This window comes from Physcomitrium patens, chromosome 12 (genome assembly GCF_059467195.1).
Source record: "Physcomitrium patens ecotype Gransden chromosome 12, ASM5946719v1, whole genome shotgun sequence".
Taxonomy (NCBI): Eukaryota; Viridiplantae; Streptophyta; class Bryopsida; order Funariales; family Funariaceae; genus Physcomitrium; species Physcomitrium patens.
This window is the reverse complement of record NC_143421.1, coordinates 3,282,909-3,306,989: the sequence shown is the minus strand read 5'-3', so window position 1 is coordinate 3,306,989 and position 24,081 is coordinate 3,282,909. Positions and strand designations below refer to the sequence as shown.

The following is a 24,081-nucleotide window of genomic DNA, read 5'->3' as shown; positions in this document are numbered from 1 at the left end:
CTAGTGAGTTGTTCAAATACATTATAATATTCTACAGTTACTCACATTACAATCATATATATAAACAAAAATAAGTTGTTGGTAGTTTTTTTTACTAATATGTTTCATGAATACACCACAAACTTTATTTTGCAACAATATTTAGTTAAATCAATATTTTAAAATACAAGCAATAGATATATTTTTATAAGATTTCGCCAATCAAATAGCTCTTGACAATTCTAATCTAGCTAGTTTTAATTGCATCAAAGCTCAAAAAATAGTGGATAAATTTATTTGTATGCAAGATGAAAATCCGTGATTTATTTTAAAAAAATGGTAAAATTCTACAAATAAAATTTAAAAAGTAGACAGTAGTTAATATTTTAAATTAAGAAGATTAAAGTTTGGAAATTTTTTTAGTTAAATGTGGACGAATGAAAAAATGACTATTTTTAAGACATGAATTTACTTTAATTAATCTTATTAAAATACATAAAACCAATATTTAAAATATAAAATATTTTTTTGTTGTGTTTTAAAAATGTTACAAATTACTCAAATGTAAACTGATTTCTATTATCTAATCGTTGCATTGTCATAATGTTCTTAAAATATTCCTCTACAAGTCTTGCTGATTCTTTGATGTTTTCAAAACAATTATTATTTGATTTCAACCATTTGTGTCCACTTCTTCTTTAAATAATTATAAAATGTTATATATTAAATATTTTGGTTAGAAAATTAGTATTTATAGGCCCTTACAAATTCAAATATGCAATTGTGGGTATATTGGTATCAAGCATTGTTCCAAGACTTGAAAAAGATATCACATTTTTTGTTTGAATATAATACAACATTTACTTGCTATATCCAATCCATTATCGTTTCATTTAGTAAAATTTGTAGTATTTTCCAAGATTTAGAAAAATGGTATACTTTTTACTCTATACTTCTTTAAAAAAAAATCTAATATATATATATCAGGTTTTAGGGTTTAGGATTTAGGTTTAGGGTTTAGGGTTATTTATATATATATATTTAAATATATATGTATTTAGGCGAAAAACAGTTATTTTTTTATATTCATTTTATTTTGTGACAAATTGTAATGCATAATTTTCAATTTTTTTGCTATAAAGGCCTCTATCATTTCATTAGAAGCCCACACAATGCACTCTTACTTGTAAAAAAAAAGAAAAAGGTAGACGGTTTTTTGAAATAATATTTACATATGTATCAACCAATAGGTTATAAAAACTTTAAAATCACATATTTAGTTTTATCGATATATATATATATATATATATATATATATATTTAATATTTTAAAAATACAAATAAATAAATAAATAAATATGAACATAGTCTTATTGGAATTGGCACCAATAGTTCTAAATATCTCATTCACAAACCTTTGATATTTTATCAAACATCAACTTATATTGACTTCTACATACTAGTTAGAACCAAAATGAAAATAAAATTATGGATTTAAGTAACAATTTAGATTTTAACTACCATCCATGATGAAGAAATTTTATTAATAAACACCATCTTAACCAAAATTCATAAGTGTCTTTACAAAAATCTTTGAAAGAATTTTCGCAATCCAACCCAAATATCATATTATGTCATAAAAATAATTTTGATGTATAATCTTTAAAGACATTCATGAGTTCATTTGACAAGTTTTCTATATTAAGGCATTAAAATAAATATTATAAACACATTGATTTCTTTTATGATGATTAACTTTGAGTTGAAGGTTTTCAATTTTTTGAGTATATTTTTTAAGAGTGTAAAAAAACATTATTTGATACTAAATTTTAAATATGTTTTAATAATATTTAAGCATAAAAACACTCCAATAACAAATCTTCCTAGTAATAATTCAATATATACCCACAAAAAGATAAACTATTTATTTCAATTTTTTTTAAAAGTCTTTGATGGAATATATATATATATATATATATATATATATATACACACAATTTTTTATTTTATGCATATATAAAAACATATGTAATCTTACAAACTAATCTTTTTCTTTTGTGATTTGAAATAAAATGCATATTTAAACACATACAAAGAAATATTAATCTGATTTTTGTTCAATTGAAAATTGAATAATTTAGAGTTTCTATACTATATAAGAATTGTTCTTTGAAATCACAGAATTTAAACTAAAAGAGAATAAATATGGTATCTATTTTTAAAAACTCCAAAATTGTTTTAAAAATTATTCAAAAAATTTGAATAAAAACCCAAAACAGTGACTAAACTCTACTACCATTTTTCTAACATTGTATGATTTATTTTGATGATCCTCCATTACTAATTTCAATAAATTAAGAAGAAATTTATTTTTGCACATTCAATAATATTTTTAGAGTTATTATTTATCCTCAATGCAGGCTAAGGTATTCGTGCTCAAAGACCTAATTTTTGAAATAATCCCCCACACATATTTGAAGAATCTGAATTATTCAACATCATATATATATATATTGATAACGTTTTTTTTTTCAAATATATATTTTTTCAATTTATATATATATATATATATATATATATATATATTGATAACGTTTTTGTTTTCAAATATATATTTTTTCAATTTATATATATTTTATAAATAACTGATTTTGTGTCTGTATATAAAGAAGGTGAAAACCTATAAATAATAAAACGCATGTAAATAAATGTATTATAATGTAAATAAATAAATATATACATTGAATTATTTACAAAAAAATATAGTCGTTTCGAATAAATTGCATTTGATTCATAGAAATTTAGTATCATACATTGTCTTTGTCATTCAATAGATATTTTTAAAGATATTTTAAATCATTCTTTTAAAAGAAAATCCTTTGATATTGGATGAACATTATGATTTTTTTCTTATTGTTATTATTGAAAAAAAAAATCAGATCAAAAAATGATGTATGAGATTTAAGATATAAATTGTGAACATTTTTGCTCAAGAATTAGTAATCTTCGACTAGTTTTTATTGATAATTAGAAAATGATACTTGTAAAAAGTCAATCTATTATTTACTTTGTTGTAATAATTTGGTAAATATAAGCTTATAATAAATAATATTTTGAAGCTTGAAGTGACTTGATTTTAATGCTACAACTATGTAATTTCACAAAAGAGTCATCATATCATTTTTTTAGATCTATCAATTGACTTGAATTTAAGTTTATAATTAAGAAATAAATAATTTAAGCTATCTTGGTCCAAATATAATTAATAAATCAACACTCTTAATTGAAATCAAAATGTGCATTCAATAGTTTATAAATTTTATATTTTCCATTGTAATATAAGATATTTTTTAATTATCAATAAAAAAATAAATATTTTAGTTGATATTAAATTTTAATTATAGATTTTAAAATTTTATAATCTTAAAATTTCTTAACAAATCTCAATCCTAACCAGTAAACTTTATCAAAACACAATCTCTTACTGAATTATGAGATTGGTGTCAAATATTTAAGCTATTGTTTTTCTAAGTCTTTTATATGCTCAACTTCATATCTATATTGAAATCTTTTGGAAAAAAAACATAGTTCTAACTTGATCCAATAGACAATTCTGGAAGTTTGCAAAAAACTTGATTAGATTTGAATTGTCAAATTTTAATATATATATATATATATATATATATTCTAGACAATTTTATTAGTACTTTAGAGCCAAATTTATACATCATGATTGAGTTGTATCTTACTATTAATCTTACTATTTCATGATTCCTTTGTATAAATCTAACCTTAACGTTGTCTAAAATTTGACCATTGAAAGCATATTAATGGTAAAACTTAGTATAAGATATAAAAATAGTAGCTAAATTTAATCTATAAAATATTTAAAATATATATATATATATATATATATATATATCTTTTTAATAATTAATCAAATTCTAGCCCAATAGATCAAATATTCAAAATTACATTAGAAAATAATCTATAAAATACCAATTTTAAAAAAACATTCTTTTTAAAATATCTATATTCATATAAGATAAAAGAATATATATATATATATATATATATATATATAAATATATATATATTAGATATCTATTTGAACATTTAATTTATTTTTAACATAGGCTTAAGTTTTTTGAAGAATATAAAAAATATATATTAATTTAATTGCTTGAATAGACATAGATCTTTAGTCTACTTGTTGTAGGATTTGTAATTAAGAAGAATAATAGTACACAATTAAATTGGATACATTTTAAAAACTAAAAAATACCAATATTTTATAGGAGTTATATAAACCATACTATTTATAAGCTAATATATAAAAAAAACATTAAACTAAAAGTAGGATATGAAAAGAATCTAAAATCTTGTCAAAGTTTCTTTCTTAATGAATATATCATCTTTTTCTTTTAAACGTTCTTAAATTTTTGTCATTGTTTTATAGAAGTAAAGATGTAAAAAGAATCCATACTTCTAAATTGCAATTGATGAGGCTCTCAATTTGAATGAACATCAAAGAATCATTAAAATTAAAATTGAGGGAGTAGAAAAAATCTGTAACCAAATTACTTTGAAAATAAAAATTCTAATAATTGCATCTTTTTAAATATAGTCCCTATTTTAACTTACTCCATTACCATCTTACTATCTATTTCATATTACTAATATTGATGACAAATATTATTTTTAACAAAGGAAATATGAATGTCTACTTGGCTGTCTTTTGAAATCTATCTACATTTGTTAATTTTTTTTTTATTGTGATTTAATTTAAATAGCTCAAGTCCTTCCAAATTTTTCTAATTTAACATGATACTACATAAATATCCATATACTACCAAAATCTATTGTAATGGCTCTTCTATTTTATTATGATTAAGCCACAATATCTCTTCTTAAGTAAGATCTTCTACTAACTTATTAATTTTTGTCATCTATTTCACTAGTTTAGTGGCTCAAGACCTTTAAAATATAGTTTTATTTCGTAGTTTAAATAGTGATCTTGTTTATAACTTTGTCTTTTAGCAAATCTTATTGTTTGTGCATTTTTGGTGTGGCACTTAATACCTTTTGGTAATCATAGACTCCACACTAAAATTATTATATTATATATCATGTTTCAAATTGATTTCATATTTACTAATTTATATTGGTTGTTTTTTAATACAAGATAATTTATGCAATCATATTTTAAATGATGATTGTCTCAAGTAAAACAATTTTTTGGAATAAGATTATAAATTGTTCCTTTATTTGATATGTCTAATGGCTTTGTTGGCTCTTATTGAAGGCTTCTTTGTTTCTTTAGATCAACTCAGTACATTAGTTCTTCATTGATTTTATTCTTTGAATTTAAAGTTCCTTTTAGAAGCATTCTAATTTGCAATATATCTTTTAAAGATTTATTGAAAAAATTCTAAATAATTCTTTTGTGACTAGTTTTGTTTGTTAGATCTATCTATAATATTTCTTTTTTTACTAAAAAAAATGTTTGATATCATGTTATTCTAGTATCTCTATATAATTTCTTCATATGCAATTTAGAAATAAAGACATTAGATTTTTCATCTTGATTAGTTTTTTGTTGATTATTTAAGTACATGATTAAAGATAGAGTTGTATCACATGCATAGATCACATACTTTATTTATTTAGAAAATAAATTTCTATATCTTAAATTATCAATTAAGTCTAAATATATGAAGGCTTTGTCATTGAACTAAAGTATAATCATATCATTTCTCTCTATTTAAACATTTGTAGAAACAATTTTTTATTCTAATGCCTACTTGCAAATTGCCATGTTCTAAGTCTCTTTCTTAAATAGTAGTTAGAATTAGATCATCATCTCCAATAGTAAGAATTTGATCATCTATTATCTTACCAACATTATATATCTTTGTTACTTTGTGAAGATTGTTTGATTTCACTTTCTATATTATTCTATTTTTACTATCATATATCCATACTCTATTGCTTAAATTACATATACAATATTTCTTGTATCAATTACTTGTCAAGATACTATATTTTTTTTTTGTCTAAGCTAAGCTAGTTATATTCTACTTTTAATTATCTATCATTGTATTTATGTGACATTTATGTCCAAAACTAAGTGGTTCTTAAATTTAGAATAATTATTAGATGTTAACTATTATATTGCTTGCTTACATGTGTCTCCCTATTATATATTCTTAGATTTTAGAATTTCTTGTTTAGATTGTATAAAACCAACATAAAAGTACTATTTTTTCTTTCTACTGTTTATTTAATAGATTGGAATTATGCCTTTGGTTGTATATTTGGTGGTTTTAAATTTTATATTTATTACATGGCTGATTTTATAACCTAAATTTCTCTATTTGTATTTAGCTAGAAATGTACTTGCTTCCATTTAAATATCATTAATATGGAATAATATCTAATTTTATAATTTGTGGTTAAATAAAATCTACTCAAGTTTAGAAAGGTGATCATAGTTAATGAATCTATCCAAATATGTACTAAACTATTTTAGGTGAGATTTTCTCTTTGACATAATAAGAAATAATAACATGCCTTTATAGATATGTTGTTTTGGAAATAATATCTTTTAAATCTATCACAATTTCTAATAGATTTAAAAAATCCCATCCAAAAAAAAAAAAAAAAAAAAAAAACATAACTATAGCCATAGTTGGTTGGAAAATTCTTCCCAATAACACTTTTAGTAGCTTGCAATTGTTCTACTTATTGTACCTTACTTACTGCTCCTATCATGTCTTGCTCATCTTTAAGGTTTATTTTAAAGCTCACTTTTTATTTTTTTATCTTTAAATTTACCTCCTTATATATATTTTAAAAGTTTGTACTTGCTACCTAACAACTTGCTAATTTTAATATTATTTTAAGAAAGGTAGACCTCCATCTTGTCCAATGTCATTTCAACACACTTCAATCCATTAATTATTATTTATGTATTAATTTACAAATTTACCATAAAAAAAAATCTAAAAAAATTCTCTCTTTTTTATAAAAGCAAGAGCATCATCTAATAACAAAATTGTGTCCATGCATTTCTATGGCAATCCTTCTTCAGATCAAATATATAAATATATATATATATATATATATATATCTAACACTTACAAGATGCATCTTCAAAACTGGACTCACAATGGGTAGAACTAGTTTTTATTATAATAAGGAGTTCAAGATGATCCAACAACTATTTTGTAACTTTCAACAAAAACACACATGGATAGAAAACATCAAACGTCTACTGCATCGTAAAAAGAATGAAGCCAACCATTCATCCAATAGATGGATGACTGAGATCATTCATCCATACATCGTATTCGTCCCCATCGCTGTGTCTGCGTGTGTTTCTGAGTGTGTTTTCCTCGACGTGCTCTGTTTGCAACTCCCTCGAGTTGCCTCCGACGACAGAGTTAGGTCTCGGTCAATACGAAATTCCAGCCATCGCCAATCCTCACTTCCTTGTCGAAACAGTTGCGATTGTAGTGAGGTAGAGCGTAGAATCGCCAGTGGAGGGAATGTCGGTGCAGGAGATGGAGTTGAGCGACCCGGTGGAGGTCAAAGTCGAAGGCAATGCGACGGAGTTGTTGCCTCCCGTGGCCCTTGAAGTCGTGCGCCTCGCCGAAGCCAGGGCGAAGCTGAAGGATTTAAACCCGCGCCCGGATCCAGTCCAAGTCGAGGAAGCGCGCAAAGCGATTCTCCTAATTGAGAATTCGTTGAAGGATCAGTCGGAGTCGGTGTTTGCCGTCCAATGCCCCCCCGGTGAAGACCTCCAGCGCTGGAGATCCGTTCAGGTGTTGTATTGATGCGATAATTTGGCTCTTTCCATGCTGTTCATAGCGCTCGAATTATCATTTTATAACTGTTGGATGTGGTGGCATTCTTGTGGTATGTTAGTGATGTTGTTATTGTCCATTTTGAAGATGTCTGTGCATGGATTTCAGAGGTTGAGGAATTGGACCCGCTGGAACTCGTTTACTTCTTAGGGTGATTTTGTAAGTCCGTTGCTACGCTGTGGTTTGTGAGGGTGAAGGGCGTGTGGTCATTGATGATCGTGTTGTGGATTTATGTAGTCTGATAAGATGAAGGCCTTGGAGGAGTCTGCGGCGAAGGGGAGAGGTCCTTATGCAGCTCTGCTTGAATTGGAGGAACTCCATTTGCTGTATGAGGAGGAAGCGAAGCATGCCGAACTGGCTCTTGAGGGCATCGAGAAGCCATCTGAGAGGACGGTGGAAACTGAAAACGAGGTTGATGAGTACGTCTCATCGAAACTTCAAGAAGCACTCGAAAGACGACTTGATACTCTCGTCCTCAGCAGTCAATTACTGTCGCACGTACCCGAATCTTTTGGCAGAATTACGTCGCTAATCGTTTTGAATTTGTCCAACAATCGCTTAGAGGTGAGGATTTGCTTTGGACATTTGTTTCTATTGTCTTTGCCATCTTTCTCTTTCTGATCCGAATGGTTTGGTAACGAATTTAACCAATGCTTAGAATGTGATTGCAATATTCATTTCCAGAATCCAAGCATTCACATGTTGTCCTTAAATTTTTGTTCTAAGGCCCATGGATGGCTGGTATGAGTTGAGTAGTATGAAGCACGAATCGTTTATCTGTCGCGTAAATAGCATTTCCAAGATCCTCACTCATGTGCTATCCAAATAGACTCTGAAGATCTGTTCATATATTTTTTTGTGGATTATCTGCTTTAGTTGGTTTGCTTTATTTTTCTATACCGTTAAGCTGATTAATGGCAGCTTTTAATCTGAACCCACCTGTACATATTGCGTGTTTATGAGTGTCTTGCAATATGCATCCTTAAGCTGACCAAGCTGTGTTTTTGGGTAACGAGGTTAGTTCTTGCCGGACTCTATTGCTGGCCTTGTGAATTTGGAAGTGCTTGACCTTCAACACAACCAGTTGAAGCTACTACCAGATTCGATAGGTCTACTCTCAAAGCTCAATTCACTTGACGTGTCAGGGAATCAATTGAGGGTTTTGCCTGCCAGTCTTGGCCGATGCAGGTACTACCTTCCCATTCCCGTTGGCAATCAATTATTTCTTTTTTTGGTTTTGTTTGTTCGGTTGTTGGTTCACTTTAGTTCAATTTTTTTCTTTTTTTTCTTTTCTTTTTTGTCTTCCTTTTTAAAATCTAAATGGGTATATCGTTGCATATAACTAAACAACATTTAAAATAACACTAGTTACTGTCTTTGGTTTCACCTATCTTAAATCAAGTGAAGGCGTACTAGGAGTTGATGAAATGTGAAATATCTTCGGGAATCCTGACGTGTTGTACCTCAGATATAAAAGTTATTATACTGCATACAAGGCTTACTGTAGTTGTGGACTGGTCTGCAGCGCTCTTGTGGAGCTCATAGCGAACTTCAACGAGCTAGAAATGTGGCCATCCGATTTTGGTTTCCAGTTGTCTAACCTTCAGATACTCCGCTTGCATCTGAACAAATTGACTTGCCTGCCACCATCAGTTGGGGAGCTTCGTGCTCTGCGTGTCCTTGATGTTCATTTCAACAAGCTCAGAGGATTACCGTCTACAATTGGCAACCTTACCAACCTCTCAATACTTGATGTCAGCAGTAACTTCAAGGATTTTGCCGCTTTACCAGACTCTGTAGGTGATCTGGTTTCTCTTACAGAGCTGGATCTTAGTTTCAACCAACTTCATGAACTGCCAATCTCTATTGGTCGACTCACAAACTTGAAGAAGCTGAAGCTTGACGAAAACCCTCTGGTGGTCCCTCCAATGGAAATTGTGGAGCAGGGCCACGAAGTAGTTATGAAATATATGGCAGAGCTTTGGACCGAGAGCTTGAAGTCTGAAGAGGAGAAGAACCTCACCAAGAGTACAAGCTTTGGTCGTGCATTTCAGGCAAATACTGGCGGGGAGGGGTGGTTGCCAGCATGGGCAGGGGGTTCATTGGTGAACAATTGGCTGGGGGGCTTCCTTGGGACCAAGCCAGCGTCGCACTTGAAAGACCAAAATACTGACGACAGCTACCTCGAGCAACAGCTTTAATCCGATCTGCTCTTCCGTGCTCAAGATGCCAATGAAAAACTCTTCAGAGTGGCTTCGTTTCCTGCTTGTGACTGAGGTTCTGCACATCTGAGAGAAATGGTATCGTGGAGTATTCGTCTATCTATCATCTTTCTCTTGATATGTCTTTGTAGAGACCAGTTTTAGTATGTTAGAATGAAACTCGCGACGCTGGTTTTTCGTAGTATAATCTAATTTCGAATGTCGATAACTGGGGAGGTACCAATTGTACATTTCAACCCATCTTTCATGACATGTATATAAGGATATGATCTTAAAGTCTTTTGACAGCATGTTTGGTTTCTGATGCATCTCGTATACAGGTCCACTGCCACACTCTTAGCCATGAATATTGGTGAAGCCCCAAGTTCCTAGTATCATTTTAGGGTTCTTTTGTGCATTTGATATATATTTGCTTTTATTGGTGTTTTTACTCAAAAAACAATGTGAAAAATTGTTTTTGAGTGGTTTGATTGTATGGATGGATGTGTATACATAAAGATGTCTATATATACACACAGATATGATACCTTTTTCGGGCTTTCTTATTCTTTAAATACATGAAATATTTTTACGTGAAATCATTGAATTAGATTATTTTTGCTGCTATTTAAAAAAATTCGGCTACTGTTCTCAAGTTGAATTCATTATTATTGTTTTATTATACAACGATTCAATTGTGATTACATCTACAAAAAGAAAAAAGAAAAACGTATATTTCGTGCTCCACATTAATATTTCGCAAATTATATTTATTTATAAAATGCACTTTTTTCGACCAAGTTGCTACTTGAGTCTCACCTTGTGCAATCTATAGCATATTTATTATATAATAATATTTATTTTAATCCTGAAGTCATATTTTTTTGTATTTAACTTTGACATCTTAATTAAATATATATATATATATATATATATATATGATTTACTAATTTAAATCAATAAAGATTTAAAATATAACAGCAATACTTTTTGCATGTATGCATGAATAAAATTTTATTGCTAATATGTACAATATGACATACAATGGTCTATATATGAAACACAACATACATACATCTTCATCAAAACAATTCTTACATTCTTATTTTTTATATATTGTTTCAAATAGTAATAACTATATCAAAATTTATAAATTTTTTGAACATAATTGAGTTATTATTATTATTATCATTATTAATTACACCATATTATCACTTAATTTTGTACAAAACAACATCCAAAACTTGTAGGATTTCTAAATTAGTAATTCATAGGTTTTAAGAATATCTTTTAGTTTGAAGAGTGTAAGAACAAGGCCCCTCTCCCAATTATGCCTATATTGCCCATCCTAAGTACCCTCTTTGAATTTACAACAAACAATTTCCGATGATCTCCCAAGGATCCAAGATATAGAAACTTTTCATTTTGACGAGATATAAGAAAGAATTTACTAAATTTTCAAAAATATTACATAAGTACCCTTCCACTACAATCTAACAATGTAATATATTTAACTTCAAAACTACTGCACTCAAAAAATGTTATATATTTAACTCCAAATGCTTAAAGAGTTAGTCTTTGTAGTGTATCAAACTTCTAAAGCTTGAAAATTAATCTTTGAGGTATTCAATGGAAACTATTATATACTTACAAGTTAGCTGAAAGTAATGAGCTTGGCTTCATATGATGCATTGGATTAATTAGAAGAAAATATTTCAGCTCAAAATTGAGTGGCTTGGCAACACATCAGAAGTGATAATTGGATAGTGGTAACACCACCAAGATATTTGGCCAAGTTGAAAGAAAATGTAACAAAGTTGTTCTTAAGTAGGAAATATATACCCTAACAGAGGGTAAAATAATTGCTGAATAAAATAAGATCGTATTTTATGATGTAAAAAACTACATTTATGATGATGTTAATACAGCTTTGTTCGTATGTCTAATCAGATAATAGATTCTTCAAAACCACGATGTCAGCATGTGAAAATTTGGGCAAATTTCAGTAGACCCTACAGAGCAGATAAGTTGTAAAAGTTGACAAAACATCGCACTCTACCTGAACTGCATCATTCTGAAACTTCAGCCAGCTGGGATGAGACAACAGTAAAGAAGGTACTCAACAGAACTGGGTATCGATGCCACAATGCAGTTCACCTTGCAAGCAACAAAAAGAGGAAAATTACGTGCATCAAAATTGTAGGGCCCGCATACGCCGAGGGCCAATTACACTGCAGTGCATCCGAGACATATAAAATTTATATTTGATAACAATACTTTCACATCGGGCGATCCTCCCAATTTTCCCCGTGGTGGAAAGTGGACTTCACTCACAAGGAGAGATCAATCCAGTTTTTTACAGGAAAGAATAAAGCTAAGACAAAATCAGTCTGGGCTCCAGAATTTAAAATGGTAAACAGCCTGCCAGCTAGTTAAGTTGAAAACTTTTAAGTCCCAAGTGCCTGATTATCCCACTCGTGAATATTATGCCAGACTGATTTATTCATCCTTAAACTGCTGATTGCGGTCTCCAGCTTACAACTTCTGGGTTTTCCCACCTTCGAGGGCTTCACGAGAGGGCTACAAAAAAAAGACAACGTGTCAGTGAGATTCTTGAGCAGGCATATCTCAAGTAAAAAGCTTCATGTATCTGCAATAAGGTATGACCCGTCCTCTTCATTTCCAATGGTAGCAAGAGTGGGTAACGTCAACGCAGTGGAATAAACCATCTTTTTATCAACTGGTTTAAGCTTTAAGCCATGGTCTCAAGAATATAAAGGCTCTGACAGCTGATGTATACTTAAATAAGACTTATTCAAGATGAGTACCTCAAGGACTCCTTTTTGTCACATATCTAAGCCAAAAATACAAACATGGGTAATGAAAACATTACCTAAAATTTCAAAAAATGCTGACAAAACGTTAGCCAAACAGTAAAAGTTATATGACCTTCATAACAATAGACACTACTGAAAATACAATGTACAACTCAAGAAAAATATGGAAATTGAGAAGAATCAGGTCTGCACTTACAGGCACTCAATGAGCATATTTCTTGCAAGTTGATTGGCCGAAGTTGGTGTAGGCACCTCCGCAGACCACCACATACTAAGTGGGCAGTATAATGATGTTTACACCAAAAACATTGAGCACAGAAAAGAGTCCCATTTACAGGACAAATCACCTTGAAAAAGGGGATCTCATGTAGGCACGCAACAACTCCAGCCTGGGATATCCATAAGCTGATCGGTCCTCAAAGTCACTGTACGAAGGAAACGTTTATCCATAACCTCCATCCACAGGACTTTCTGTGTTCACGGTACAATATTGAACAAGTTACCCTACCTGTGCCACCCTTGAAAGGCACATTACCATCATGGCTATTGGGAGCATTCATTGCCCCATACTGACACTGATATCCATCAAGGGTCCCCTCTCTGTTGATCACCACAAGGTTCCAAATGCTCGAGTCCTCAAAAGCTTCGAAAAGATGTCACTCCAGAAACCGTATCCTCCATGGTACGAAAGAAACTTCAACATACTGAGCACCCGATGAAAGGGCAGATATGGACCCAAAATATTGAGGAGGTCGATTGTACACAGCCAGAAGCCATTACAACAATGTGATTCGGGGCGGTACTATACTCTTGAAGTGATCACGCTGAAGGGAGTAATAGAGAATAGCCTCCGCGGAGGTAGATGTTTGTTGAAGTTCCCCAGAGATAAGTGACTTGAAGGCCCTATCCAATCCTAGATCTCAATGGAGAAAATCTTGCGTCAGCCTCCTTCCTGTCTTGCATCGATCTCTTCCTATCCATCTCCTTCGGAGAAGATCTGATTCTCTCTCTTTCAGCGTCTTTAGCATCTTTCTCAGCTTTCTTCTTCTCCATCTCTGCTGCCTTGGTATTCTCCTCGTATGAACGTTTGAACATTTTCACGAAGTTGAACAGAATGGAAATAACTGCAAAACATACGAATAAGGCGATCAGGGCCGTAGGACCGCAAAAACAGTGAAACAACTGCAGCCATTTCTTTAAAAAAAAACTTAAGTTCACCTCCCTTTCTGACAGTACCTTGTTCAAATGGACATCTTGCTGGATCCTCTCCAAAATATTGAGCAAGTGAGTCTGCGTTCCGGCCCTGTAAGAACATCAAATAGCTAAGACCTTCTACAAAATTGTTTAAAAACTTGCACAAAAGCTAGAGCAGGAGAACATAAAGCCTAAACATTAGTAGCAATAAAAGTAAATTAATTAAAGAGCTCATAGCAAAATTTCTGTGAGGGATTTTGAAGGCCTGGAGACATACGGCTAGTGCGTATATTAAAACCCCATGAATTCTAATGATAAAATATATTTGTGATACGAACTATTTATTTGGAAAAACTTGATAGAGTAACCTTGTGCTGAAGAAAATCAAATTGGGTGAGGCATCGTACCACTTCAAGGTACAGAGAAGCTAATGCACGAACTTCTGACTCTGCCGTTACAAGAAAGTCCTTCGATACCTGATAAAAAATAAGCAGTTGGTGATGACCATAGGAAGATAGCTTAAAAGTCCCATAAAGACATAGAAGGGGACCTTGATATATCTTTAGGTACTCGTGGACAATAAGATAGAATTCACAACAAAGCAACATACCTGCCGGAAACCCGCAGATGGAGGACCGTCATTTTCTGACATAGCAATTTCTTGTTCGACTTTCTCAAGACCCTTGCTAACTGCTTGCATTTCTTCAGCCAACGACTTCAATTGAATCTACAGACGCACAACAAATGATATGTTGGTTAGCAAGGTAAACGAAGCTTGGCCAATCAATATTGTATCATATACTATCACAAGTAAGCAACTAGACACTCTTTTAGAGTGCCAGTACTAATATCAGAAAAAAGAAAATTGCTAGATGACAGGAGAAAGGTTCAATTCTTCAGGGCACAAACACGATGGATATCAGTGCTAACTTGAATAATAATTGGACAGTATCAAAAATGTACAGAAAGAATTAAAATATAGCAAGACGGAAGAGTTGCCAGACAAGCACCTTAGTTGCTGCTTCCAGATCTTGTAAATCCTTGTCGAAATCAAGAAGCTCTGGCAACTTATCAGCTATGACCTACGTTTTCCACAAACAAATACACGTAAGTAGCGCAAGAAAGCACTAATTTCAGGTGTTTTTCTCGTTTGATAAATTTTTATCAAACGAATGTATAAATCATTTTCAAAATTCAGAGATTAAACAATATCATCTTTCAATATCTGCAAGCACTGCATGAAACAAGGACTACCTTGCACAAATAGTGCATAAGAGTCATTCTGTTGTTCCGAGCCCGAGTGTCTGTAAGTTTCAGAAGGCTGTCCAACTTGAAACCAATAGCAGAGCCTGTCCATTCACATAATTCGAGTAAATTAAGACATAACGGGCCAATATGATCTGCTCTCATAGCAGAATCACTCTAATGAAGAATATAATACAAAACACAAGATAAGGTTGCTCAAGAAGCCGTATCACAACTATAAAGAACTCTTGCAAAATGCAAAACTACGTCCAAGAGACCCAAGAGTGCTAAAGTAACAAACCTCTAGCAGTTCCTGAATTTAAGGCATTGCCAAGTGACAGGATGGTTTGCATAACTCGTCGTAACTTTAGAGATTCTCTGACCTGGAATGACAAAAACGAATCAGCTAAACCTCACAAATGATCCCTTGAACCGTTGCTGGAAACATAGAATCTCCAAGAATGAAAACCAAAAGAGTTATCACGAAGTAACACGTTTGAATATTGTTGACAGACACCGCCAATCTGATAATTATGCACCTCTTAACGTGTCTCTACCTCTACCTCTTTACGCGCAATAAAAAACTACAAAAGACTGAGTGACAGAAAAATACTATGTCCGAAACATAATATGGCACTCACCTGCCTGGAAGCATTGTTTACAACCAACAGGTTTTCCCGCAACTCACTAATCTGCGACATGAGACATGTTTCAAATCATTACCCGCAACTGGTTAGATTGCAACAGGCACTTGCATAGAAAGTTGCAATGCACACAGGTCCCGCAATGCCTGCAAGTATGTCCTGGATGATTTTGTCTGTAGAGAGCTTGTATCAAGTACCGCAACGATATCTTATTTTATACAATAAAAACTGCATGAAACATGCACGGATTTCCTCCAACATAGACTAAAAACCTGTTTGCATAGACTTTGATGCAAACTTTTGGTGCATACTGCAATTCAAAAGCCGAGGAATATTTATTATTCACCTGTTGATTGAAAAGGATCTTGAACGAGAACACACGTAACTTTGCTTCCATTCTTGGAACTCTCATCATTTCCAGAAAAAACTGAGCGTAAACAAAGTAATTAGCACACGTGTGCAACATCATATACAAAGAAACACCTCTGTTGGCAATCTGGTTTCCATCTAAAATAAATTCTTCTTTCCACAAAAAATCGCAGCACCCTAGAAAAAACAATCAGTTCTACTAATGATTGAGATCAATGACCAATGACCAATAGATAACATGAGTTAAAGACGTACCTGTTCACATTTTCCGAGGGTTTCCTTGTCTCCAGCAAAGTTCTAAAAACATCCCGGCAATAAAGTAATAAATTTACCAATTACAATGCTCATGGTGAATGTAAGGCAATTTGAGAAACCACATGAATAAAAATTCACGTCCGTTGACACTTTCAGTTAATCCAGAACTTCTACACTAATCACAATAGCCTTTCACTTGAAGTAATGATAAACTTACTCTCAGCATATCCATCTCCTCCTTCGTTGGGCAGAACTTAATGAGATTTTCCACTTGATCTGTATCCAATACAGATGGGTCCAAAGAAAGAACTCCACTCTACACACGATATCAAGAAGCGAACATAAGACTCAATGTTGGGAAAACCAGCCACCGAGCCAAGAAACGAGTATTGCAACATCTTGGCTGAATGTTTTGAAACCTAGTCAGCGAATGAAGTTAAAACTAATGTTTAGAACACTTACTATCACTTCCGGCAAAGGAACTTTGACCTTCGTCAACATGATCTCGCAATTGTTGGCTCTTCTCATGTCAACCTGCACAAACAATGAAGATGTAATAGAAGAACAGAGACTATCCAACTCCCAAAATTGACATGAAGTATTCAACAACAACGCACCTTCCCAATACGTATTCGGGAACTCTATAAGAATTTAAACTGTAACCAGAACTTAGCCATACCAAATGAATTTTTTCTTGTTTAGGAGCCGCCTTTTTTAGCTTCTCTGCTGCAGCACTAGAGGCTGGTGGCGCCGATGAGAACAATAACTCCAATTCCGACATGTCAATATCCGGTGCTCTGCAAGTTCAAAAATACATTTAGAAACTACGCAAAAAACACTTTAAATCTCATTCAATTGATGATCTTCACATCACCATGGCCGTCCCAATGTACATACCAACTTCCACAAGCCACCAGCCCTTACTCTATGTTCACTTATTCAGTAGATCAACAAGAATCTAACGTCCATAATAATTCTGGCTATAATTATCATGATGCATTACGCTAAGTGTAATACCTTGCAGAGTCTTGTTGTTTCTGATAATCGGCCCACAGACTCCCTTGTAAAGCGCGAGTAACCTTGACCCAGTGAAGGGGTTTCAGGGGTGCCGGTTTCTTTATTACTGGTGCGGCCACTGGAGCAGGAGCTCGAGCCGGGGGGCCAGGTGGACCTCCTCTGCCTCTGCCTGCGCCTGGTGGTGGCGGAGGAGGCGGACCACCAGGACCCTTACCTCCTGGTGGTGGAGGCGGAGGTGGAGCACCCGCTGGCCTAGCGCCTCCCGGGGGTGGTGGAGGTGGAGGTGGACCACCCGGACCTCTGCCCCCAGGTGGTGGGGGCGGAGGAGGAACCGCTGGCCTAGCACCTCCTGGGGGTGGTGGAGGTGGAGGTGGACCACCCCGACCTCTGCCCCCAGGTGGTGGAGGTGGAGGAGGAGGACCCGCTGGCCTAGCACCTCCTGGGGGTGGTGGAGGTGGAGGCGGAGGACCCGCTGGCCTAGCACCCCCTGGGGGTGCTGGAAGTGGAGGTGGTGGTGGTGGAGCATTAGATCGCCCAGGTGGTAGTGGTGGAGGAGGAGGAGGAGCACCTGATCTACCAGGAGGGGATGGAGGTGGAGGTGCTCCAGGACGGGAGGGAGGGGGTGGGGGAGGCGGAGGAGCGCCACTGTTTGAACGTCCACCAAACGGTGGTGGAGGTGGAGGTGGAGGAGGAGGAGCAGGGGCACCACTAGCAGGACGACCTCCAAAAGGAGGTGGGGGTGGTGGTGGAGGCGGCACTGCTCCGCTGCTAGGTCTACCACCAAATGGAGGTGGTGGTGGAGGAGGAGGAGGTGGGACTGCGGCACTGTGAGAACGACCACCGAAAGGAGGCGGGGGTGGAGGTGGAGGGGCACCACCAGCCGGACGACCTCCAAATGGAGGTGGGGGTGGAGGTGGAGGGGCACCACCAGCAGGACGACCTCCAAATGGAGGTGGGGGTGGGGGTGGAGGCGGGGCAGCTATGCCACTACTTGGGCGGCCACCAAATGGTGTAGGTGGAGGGGGAGGAGGAGGAGGTGGGGGAGCTGCAACGGGTGCAGCACCGCTAGGGCGATCACGAGATGAACTCAGAAGCACTGAGTTGGCTGTCTGTTCAACAAAATCTTGTTTGGGAGGAACCGCATCTATCCTTCCCATTGATGGTGAATGCGTTCTGGAGAGCAAAGAAGGTTTGTGAAAGTTTGTATCAAACGAACCTGAACGGTTTGGTTGTGGGGTCAAGTTAAATTGCAGTTTCCTTCCACCGCCACCCCTGGGGGAATTTGGAGCGGACCGGGAGTCAGGGGTACCAAATCCGTCTCCAGGAATCAACTTTTCAAGGTCTTGAAAACCATTCTGTGTCATCTGCTGAAGAAATCTGAGGGCAGCATCTCCATGACCATCCACCCAATCCCCACTACTAAAGAGCTCCTGTACTTTGGCAAATGCTTCCATGGGTAGCACCTCTTTTTCCTCCCCACCCAGCATTATCACAGGAGGCATTTTCGAAGGAGTAGCTTCTGTCTCATTGAATAACACCTGTCCAAAAAATAGTGGACTCAATTGTAAAATTGCACCGGAATGTGTATTGCCCGGATAACGAAACTGAGAGAAATCCAAGGCAAACTAACGTGAAACTGCTCAATACAACAGAGGAAGTAAACTTACCTCAGCTCTGAAGTCCTTTGGATATCGTTCTTTCGCGTTCCACATTATATCTATGTCGTCACGCGTAAGGATTAGTATGTTTGATCTAATGAAGGCAGTGTTAAACATGATTCGAAACATCATTTCCTCTCGATCTGTTTCGTAGTCCAGGTTTATGCATTCCATCACGACATCACCTCTTACTGGGCATTGAAGGTCCACTTTGACAACTTCACAGTCAACCTGCATGACACGAAGACTTAATATTGCTCGACAGAATTTGACTCAAACTATATTGAAAAACTTACTGAATACAATATAGTTAAGTACAACTTTGAAGTCCATTCTGACAATAAATTGCTAAAAGACCCCTTGCGTAGAATTTGAAGGCCGACGTTGAGCAACTCCAGCATAATCCGTCATCACTATGTTTTGCAGCGAACTTAACCAGGCAGCTATTTTGGGGAAATGAAAAAACATGATAAGAACAAAACCAGAAGTTCATTTTCTATACCTCCTAAGCATGCAGAAAAAGATTGAGGAGAGCAACACCTGGCGATATTGTCGAACTCTCTTCTTATTTTGTGAAAAGAGCATTTTCGTCATGCGATTCCCTTTCAGCCTCGGATCCTGACCATAAATACGAACGAGAGGTCTACATCCTCCTTCTGAGTCAAATGTTGGGACTACCCGAAACATGAGGCAATCTAATGTAAGAGCCCTGTCTTGAGGTGGCCATTCTGGAGTATTATTCCGCCTAGAGACATATTGTAAGTATCTTAACTGCGAGGGCATAGGATTGAGGGGTGAGAGTAAAGGTAATAATCCCTTGGGCGCCTCTTTGTGCAGCATATCTAAAGTTTTCATCTCCCCAGTGTGAAGCTTTCTATAAATGAGAAACGATGCAAGAATAAAAGCAAGTAAGGGCCACCCTCCCCTTTCACAGTGCATGAGAATAATGTTCTGGCTGCCTTCAAGGGACAGCCAGCTGTCACTTGACCGAAGAAAATGATGGATCATTTCCATGGATAAAACAGGGCATCCCTCATACTGCCGAGGGTAATCCATTACTGTCATGTCGTACTGTGAGAGAATCTCTGTCAAGTGACTCTTTCTCTCCCCTTCCCTAAAGTTAAACACAAGGTAGGAAGAGTCTGGGAACTGCTCATGCAGCTGGGTAGCAATCTGCCGCATGTAAATATTATATGTTTCATCCGCAAATACGTCTGTGGAGAAGCACGAATCGAACACTGCGACAATAAAGAGAAACACAAGTTTTCAGATTATCGAGGCAATGTTTTCCGTCATTTAATCACTACATTTGACGTCCAACTTTGTGGATGGTACTTCCATTCGACAGAATGACCACTATGAATTGAACTGACACAATCGCAAGAGCTCGAGATCGGGTAGACTTTTATCCACTTTTGTAAATACTACTGCACCTTACAGTTGGAAAAACGCTAATGTTAGTGCGCGCCAAAGAGAATATACGACCTTGGTCCAACGATGAGACCATCACTGCTGATACTTCTACACAAAAACTTCCTAACCACCACGGTATGCAGTGGATAACTTTGAATAAATTCCATGAAAAGTACATGAAACTCTCTTTACCAGAAAATTCATTACTACAATTTTAGAAATACGAAAGAAGTCGTAACAGCTGGGCAAGACATGTCTGAAGGACAAATTTGATCTACAAAAATACCTGATGCGCATTGTAATCGCGGGTGCTCAGTTCATAAGCAACGACGCATCGGCCTTAACCGATGGATAACAAAATTAGGGCACGAAGATCAGATTAAAGTTGCTTACCATATACGCGTTCTGTAATCTCCAAGAGACCATCGGGTGGTCTCCTGTAGAAGAATCGGCGAAACAGAGACATACTCCCATGCACGAAAGTATCACTGGCGCGATGATGATCTCTTCTCGATCCTCAACCTTGTCTGAGCCTTCTCATTCTATGAATACCTTTACGAACCTCCGCACGAAATTACCCAGGTTGATCACTGTTCAGATTCGTGAACAAACCGGACTCAACGGAGCTATCAATTTAATCGTGATAGAGTGTGTTCAATCCATCAAAAGAATGAGTCGAAAAACTTCTAGGTCACAAGAAGTGTATTCTATTCACCGTCGACGAACAGAGATACCGATAATACGAGAATTGTTTCAAAAACTACAATGCAATCGATGCGGCACCTTACAAAAATGAACGATAAGATGAAATGGAAACTTTACGACCTCGCGCTGCTAGAAATGGAATATAACTTAGCTGTCGGTTGGTTTCACTAGGCATATGCTCACAATGTAGTATGCCACAATGAAACATGAATAAGCGAACTACGAACCCAGATCCACCAAAAGGAATCAAGCAGAACCTCAAAACCTGTCCGAAGCAAGACGTTTTACAACTCCGCAGTATTTAATCTCCAATCTGCCTACCAATCTGCAATCAGAAGAAGAAGAAGAAAAAAGTATTGAACGATCCAGGACCCAGATATATACACAAAATTATCCCTGAACCCTAGAGGCTTCGCTGCAACTCCCAGCCGCAGGCACTGCCGCCCTACTGAAACGCCAAAAAACCGCCACAGCTTCCGACCTCCGCCGCGCAACAGCAAATCAGATCCTTACACCAACCCTAGGGAAGACCTGCCAAATACCATTTCAAGCGATGCTTCTGAGCTTAAATCAATCATCTTCCACTGCTTGGCGTACCAAAACCGGCCCTTCCTGAGACCGCAACAGAAACCAGAACACCAGCAACCACTACAGACGACCTCAGACACTCAGCTACAACTTCAATTACGAGATCTCGAGGTCCGCAGCGCCAAGATAGCTTCCGCACCACCGCACCGAATAGAGCGACGTGAAGGCCGAAATCCAATCCTGAACGAGATCTGCAGTGAGGAGCACTGGTAGAAGGTTAAGAACTCGGCGACGCAAACGTGCGTCGAGCGCAGCAAGGGAGAGAGAAAAACGAGCGAAGCCAATAGAGCTTGATGCAAAGACCTTGGCTATGGCGTCGGAATGGTGCAAAACAATGCTGTGCCCGGCCAAGACTCTTCCCATTCACTTCCAAGACCCGCCTAAGACCCTCCCCACCCCCTCCCCCCCAGTCCGCTGGAGTGGGGGGGGGGTCTTCTGGACTGCCTTCTGATGCCTGCGAGTTCCGCTCGTCTGCCATGTGCTGCGAAGGCTGTGCAGACTGTGGATGATCGTGTGTTACATCATACATCCATTCATCCTTTCTTAGTTCCACATGCGGCACATGGGCCCATTCAGCAAAAATATCCCTGTTTAAACTGGGTTAATTAATTTGTCATTGGATGATACTGGCTGAAGGTTAGCACTTATCACACCCACAGCACCCACCCAATAAAAAAATAATATTCTCATGAGGGAAGGACAGTTTGAAGAATTCAGCTCTAAAAAGTGGTACTCCATAGAAATCTTGCCTGCACCTTAAATATAGGTCCCTATATCATACTAATTAGTAGCACTGACTAAGAGGGAGGAGGGAGGGGGGGGGTCGCCCTCAGCCTTTTCTCTGCCCGTTCTTTCAGCTGACTGGGCTGCTGAGCTGGATAGTTACTGGGGTCACCAGACGTCCACGTAGGCACAATGGGGGAGAAGGGACAATTCACATCACTTATTCTTCTCCTACATTTTGGTTGTGTGATCATTAAATTCTTGGATAAGTACAAATAGGATAAAATCATAATGAGAAGTGAACTTCAAAATCTTTGATGGGAAACCTTTAATTAAAGTAAGATGATAATGTGGATCGCCACTCAAAACTGTTAAGCTCATTCCTATTTTATTTACTTTTGCTTTGTCTCCACGAGCGTATTGCAATTAATGTGGACCGGCACGAAAGTGCCCTGTTTACACCGTCGGCGGGTGGAGGATGCCGGCGTGGCGTGGCGAACACGAGGCTTGCCGTCCTACCAATGGACGGCGGCCAGCCGTCCCATTTTCCAAATGGCTGACGTGGAATCCTCGTCAATTGTCCCACACTAATATGGAGATAGATTGATTTTACTGGATTATTTTTACAATTTTTACTAAACAATTACATGAATGAAAACAGAAGATGTTAGGTTCAAAATTAAGGATGAGTTAGATTTTTAATAATTTTGACATTATAATCCTTAGTTTATTCATATTTATTTTTTGAGAAATTTGTGGATTTCTAGTGACGGTTTTGAGAACCCAGCTAAGTCTTTGAATTGGGGCAGTATAGAAAATGTAAACCTTGAGAAATTAAACAAATACCAAACAACTTATATATATATATATATATATATGTGTGTATGTATTCATTTATTCATTTGGTTTAATAGTTTGGAAAAGAAAAGTCTAAGATCACATTATTCTTCTATAGCAATATAGAATAAATAGATGTTTGATGGTTTGCAATTACTTCAATAATTTTCTAATAATTTAGGACCTTTGCTTCATGAACTAAAATATTTTATTATATTTTTTTGAATAGAATATTATCAAAAAGATAGATATACTTTTGCAAAGAGAGATCATCTTGTAGTCTTTTGCTTTTTTGGTTTTCATAAATCATGTTTGTAAGTAGCTATAGTAATCAATGATAAGATTGTAATTGAAATTTATAGTAACTTTAAAATATATATATATATATATATATACATACTATAAATATGTATTATTTATATATTTAATGAAATAATACTACATGTAGTTTTTATTACGTAGATAATATTAAAATTTTAAATTAAATAAAGTTAACAAATTCTATACCATATATATATATATATATATATATATATAGAATCATACAT

General features: G+C 35.5%; 2 protein-coding genes across 3 annotated transcripts; one reads left to right on the top strand and one right to left on the bottom strand.

The window, feature by feature from the left end:
• The first annotated feature begins 7,367 nt into the window (after positions 1 to 7,367).
• LOC112289190 (uncharacterized) lies at positions 7,368 to 10,359 on the top strand. Its single transcript, XM_024534190.2, has 4 exons — positions 7,368 to 7,805; positions 8,085 to 8,411; positions 8,869 to 9,035; positions 9,373 to 10,359. The coding sequence occupies exons 1-4, from the start codon at positions 7,530 to 7,532 to the stop codon at positions 10,046 to 10,048; spliced, it is 1,446 nt and encodes a 481-aa protein (XP_024389958.1). The 5' UTR covers positions 7,368 to 7,529; the 3' UTR covers positions 10,049 to 10,359.
• A 1,926-nt stretch (positions 10,360 to 12,285) lies between these two features.
• On the bottom strand, positions 12,286 to 22,416 carry LOC112289551 (formin-like protein 14). 2 transcript variants are annotated; one of them, XM_090254602.1, is made up of 19 exons: positions 22,277 to 22,416; positions 21,074 to 22,164; positions 19,808 to 20,505; positions 19,277 to 19,498; positions 17,610 to 19,147; positions 17,272 to 17,389; positions 17,055 to 17,126; positions 16,810 to 16,908; positions 16,593 to 16,634; positions 16,315 to 16,395; positions 15,966 to 16,016; positions 15,626 to 15,707; positions 15,334 to 15,428; positions 15,090 to 15,161; positions 14,690 to 14,806; positions 14,487 to 14,555; positions 14,122 to 14,188; positions 13,082 to 14,009; positions 12,286 to 12,628 (listed from the first exon to the last, which is right to left on the bottom strand). In XM_090254602.1, exons 2-18 carry the CDS (start codon positions 21,144 to 21,146, stop codon positions 13,789 to 13,791), a joined length of 3,717 nt encoding a protein of 1,238 aa, XP_090110728.1. In that variant the 5' UTR covers positions 21,147 to 22,164; positions 22,277 to 22,416; the 3' UTR covers positions 12,286 to 12,628; positions 13,082 to 13,788. The 2 variants fall into 2 exon arrangements, with proteins under 2 accessions (XP_090110728.1, XP_024390582.2); XM_024534814.3 differs by having other exon boundaries at positions 21,074 to 22,283.
• Between the last annotated feature and the right edge of the window lie 1,665 nt (positions 22,417 to 24,081).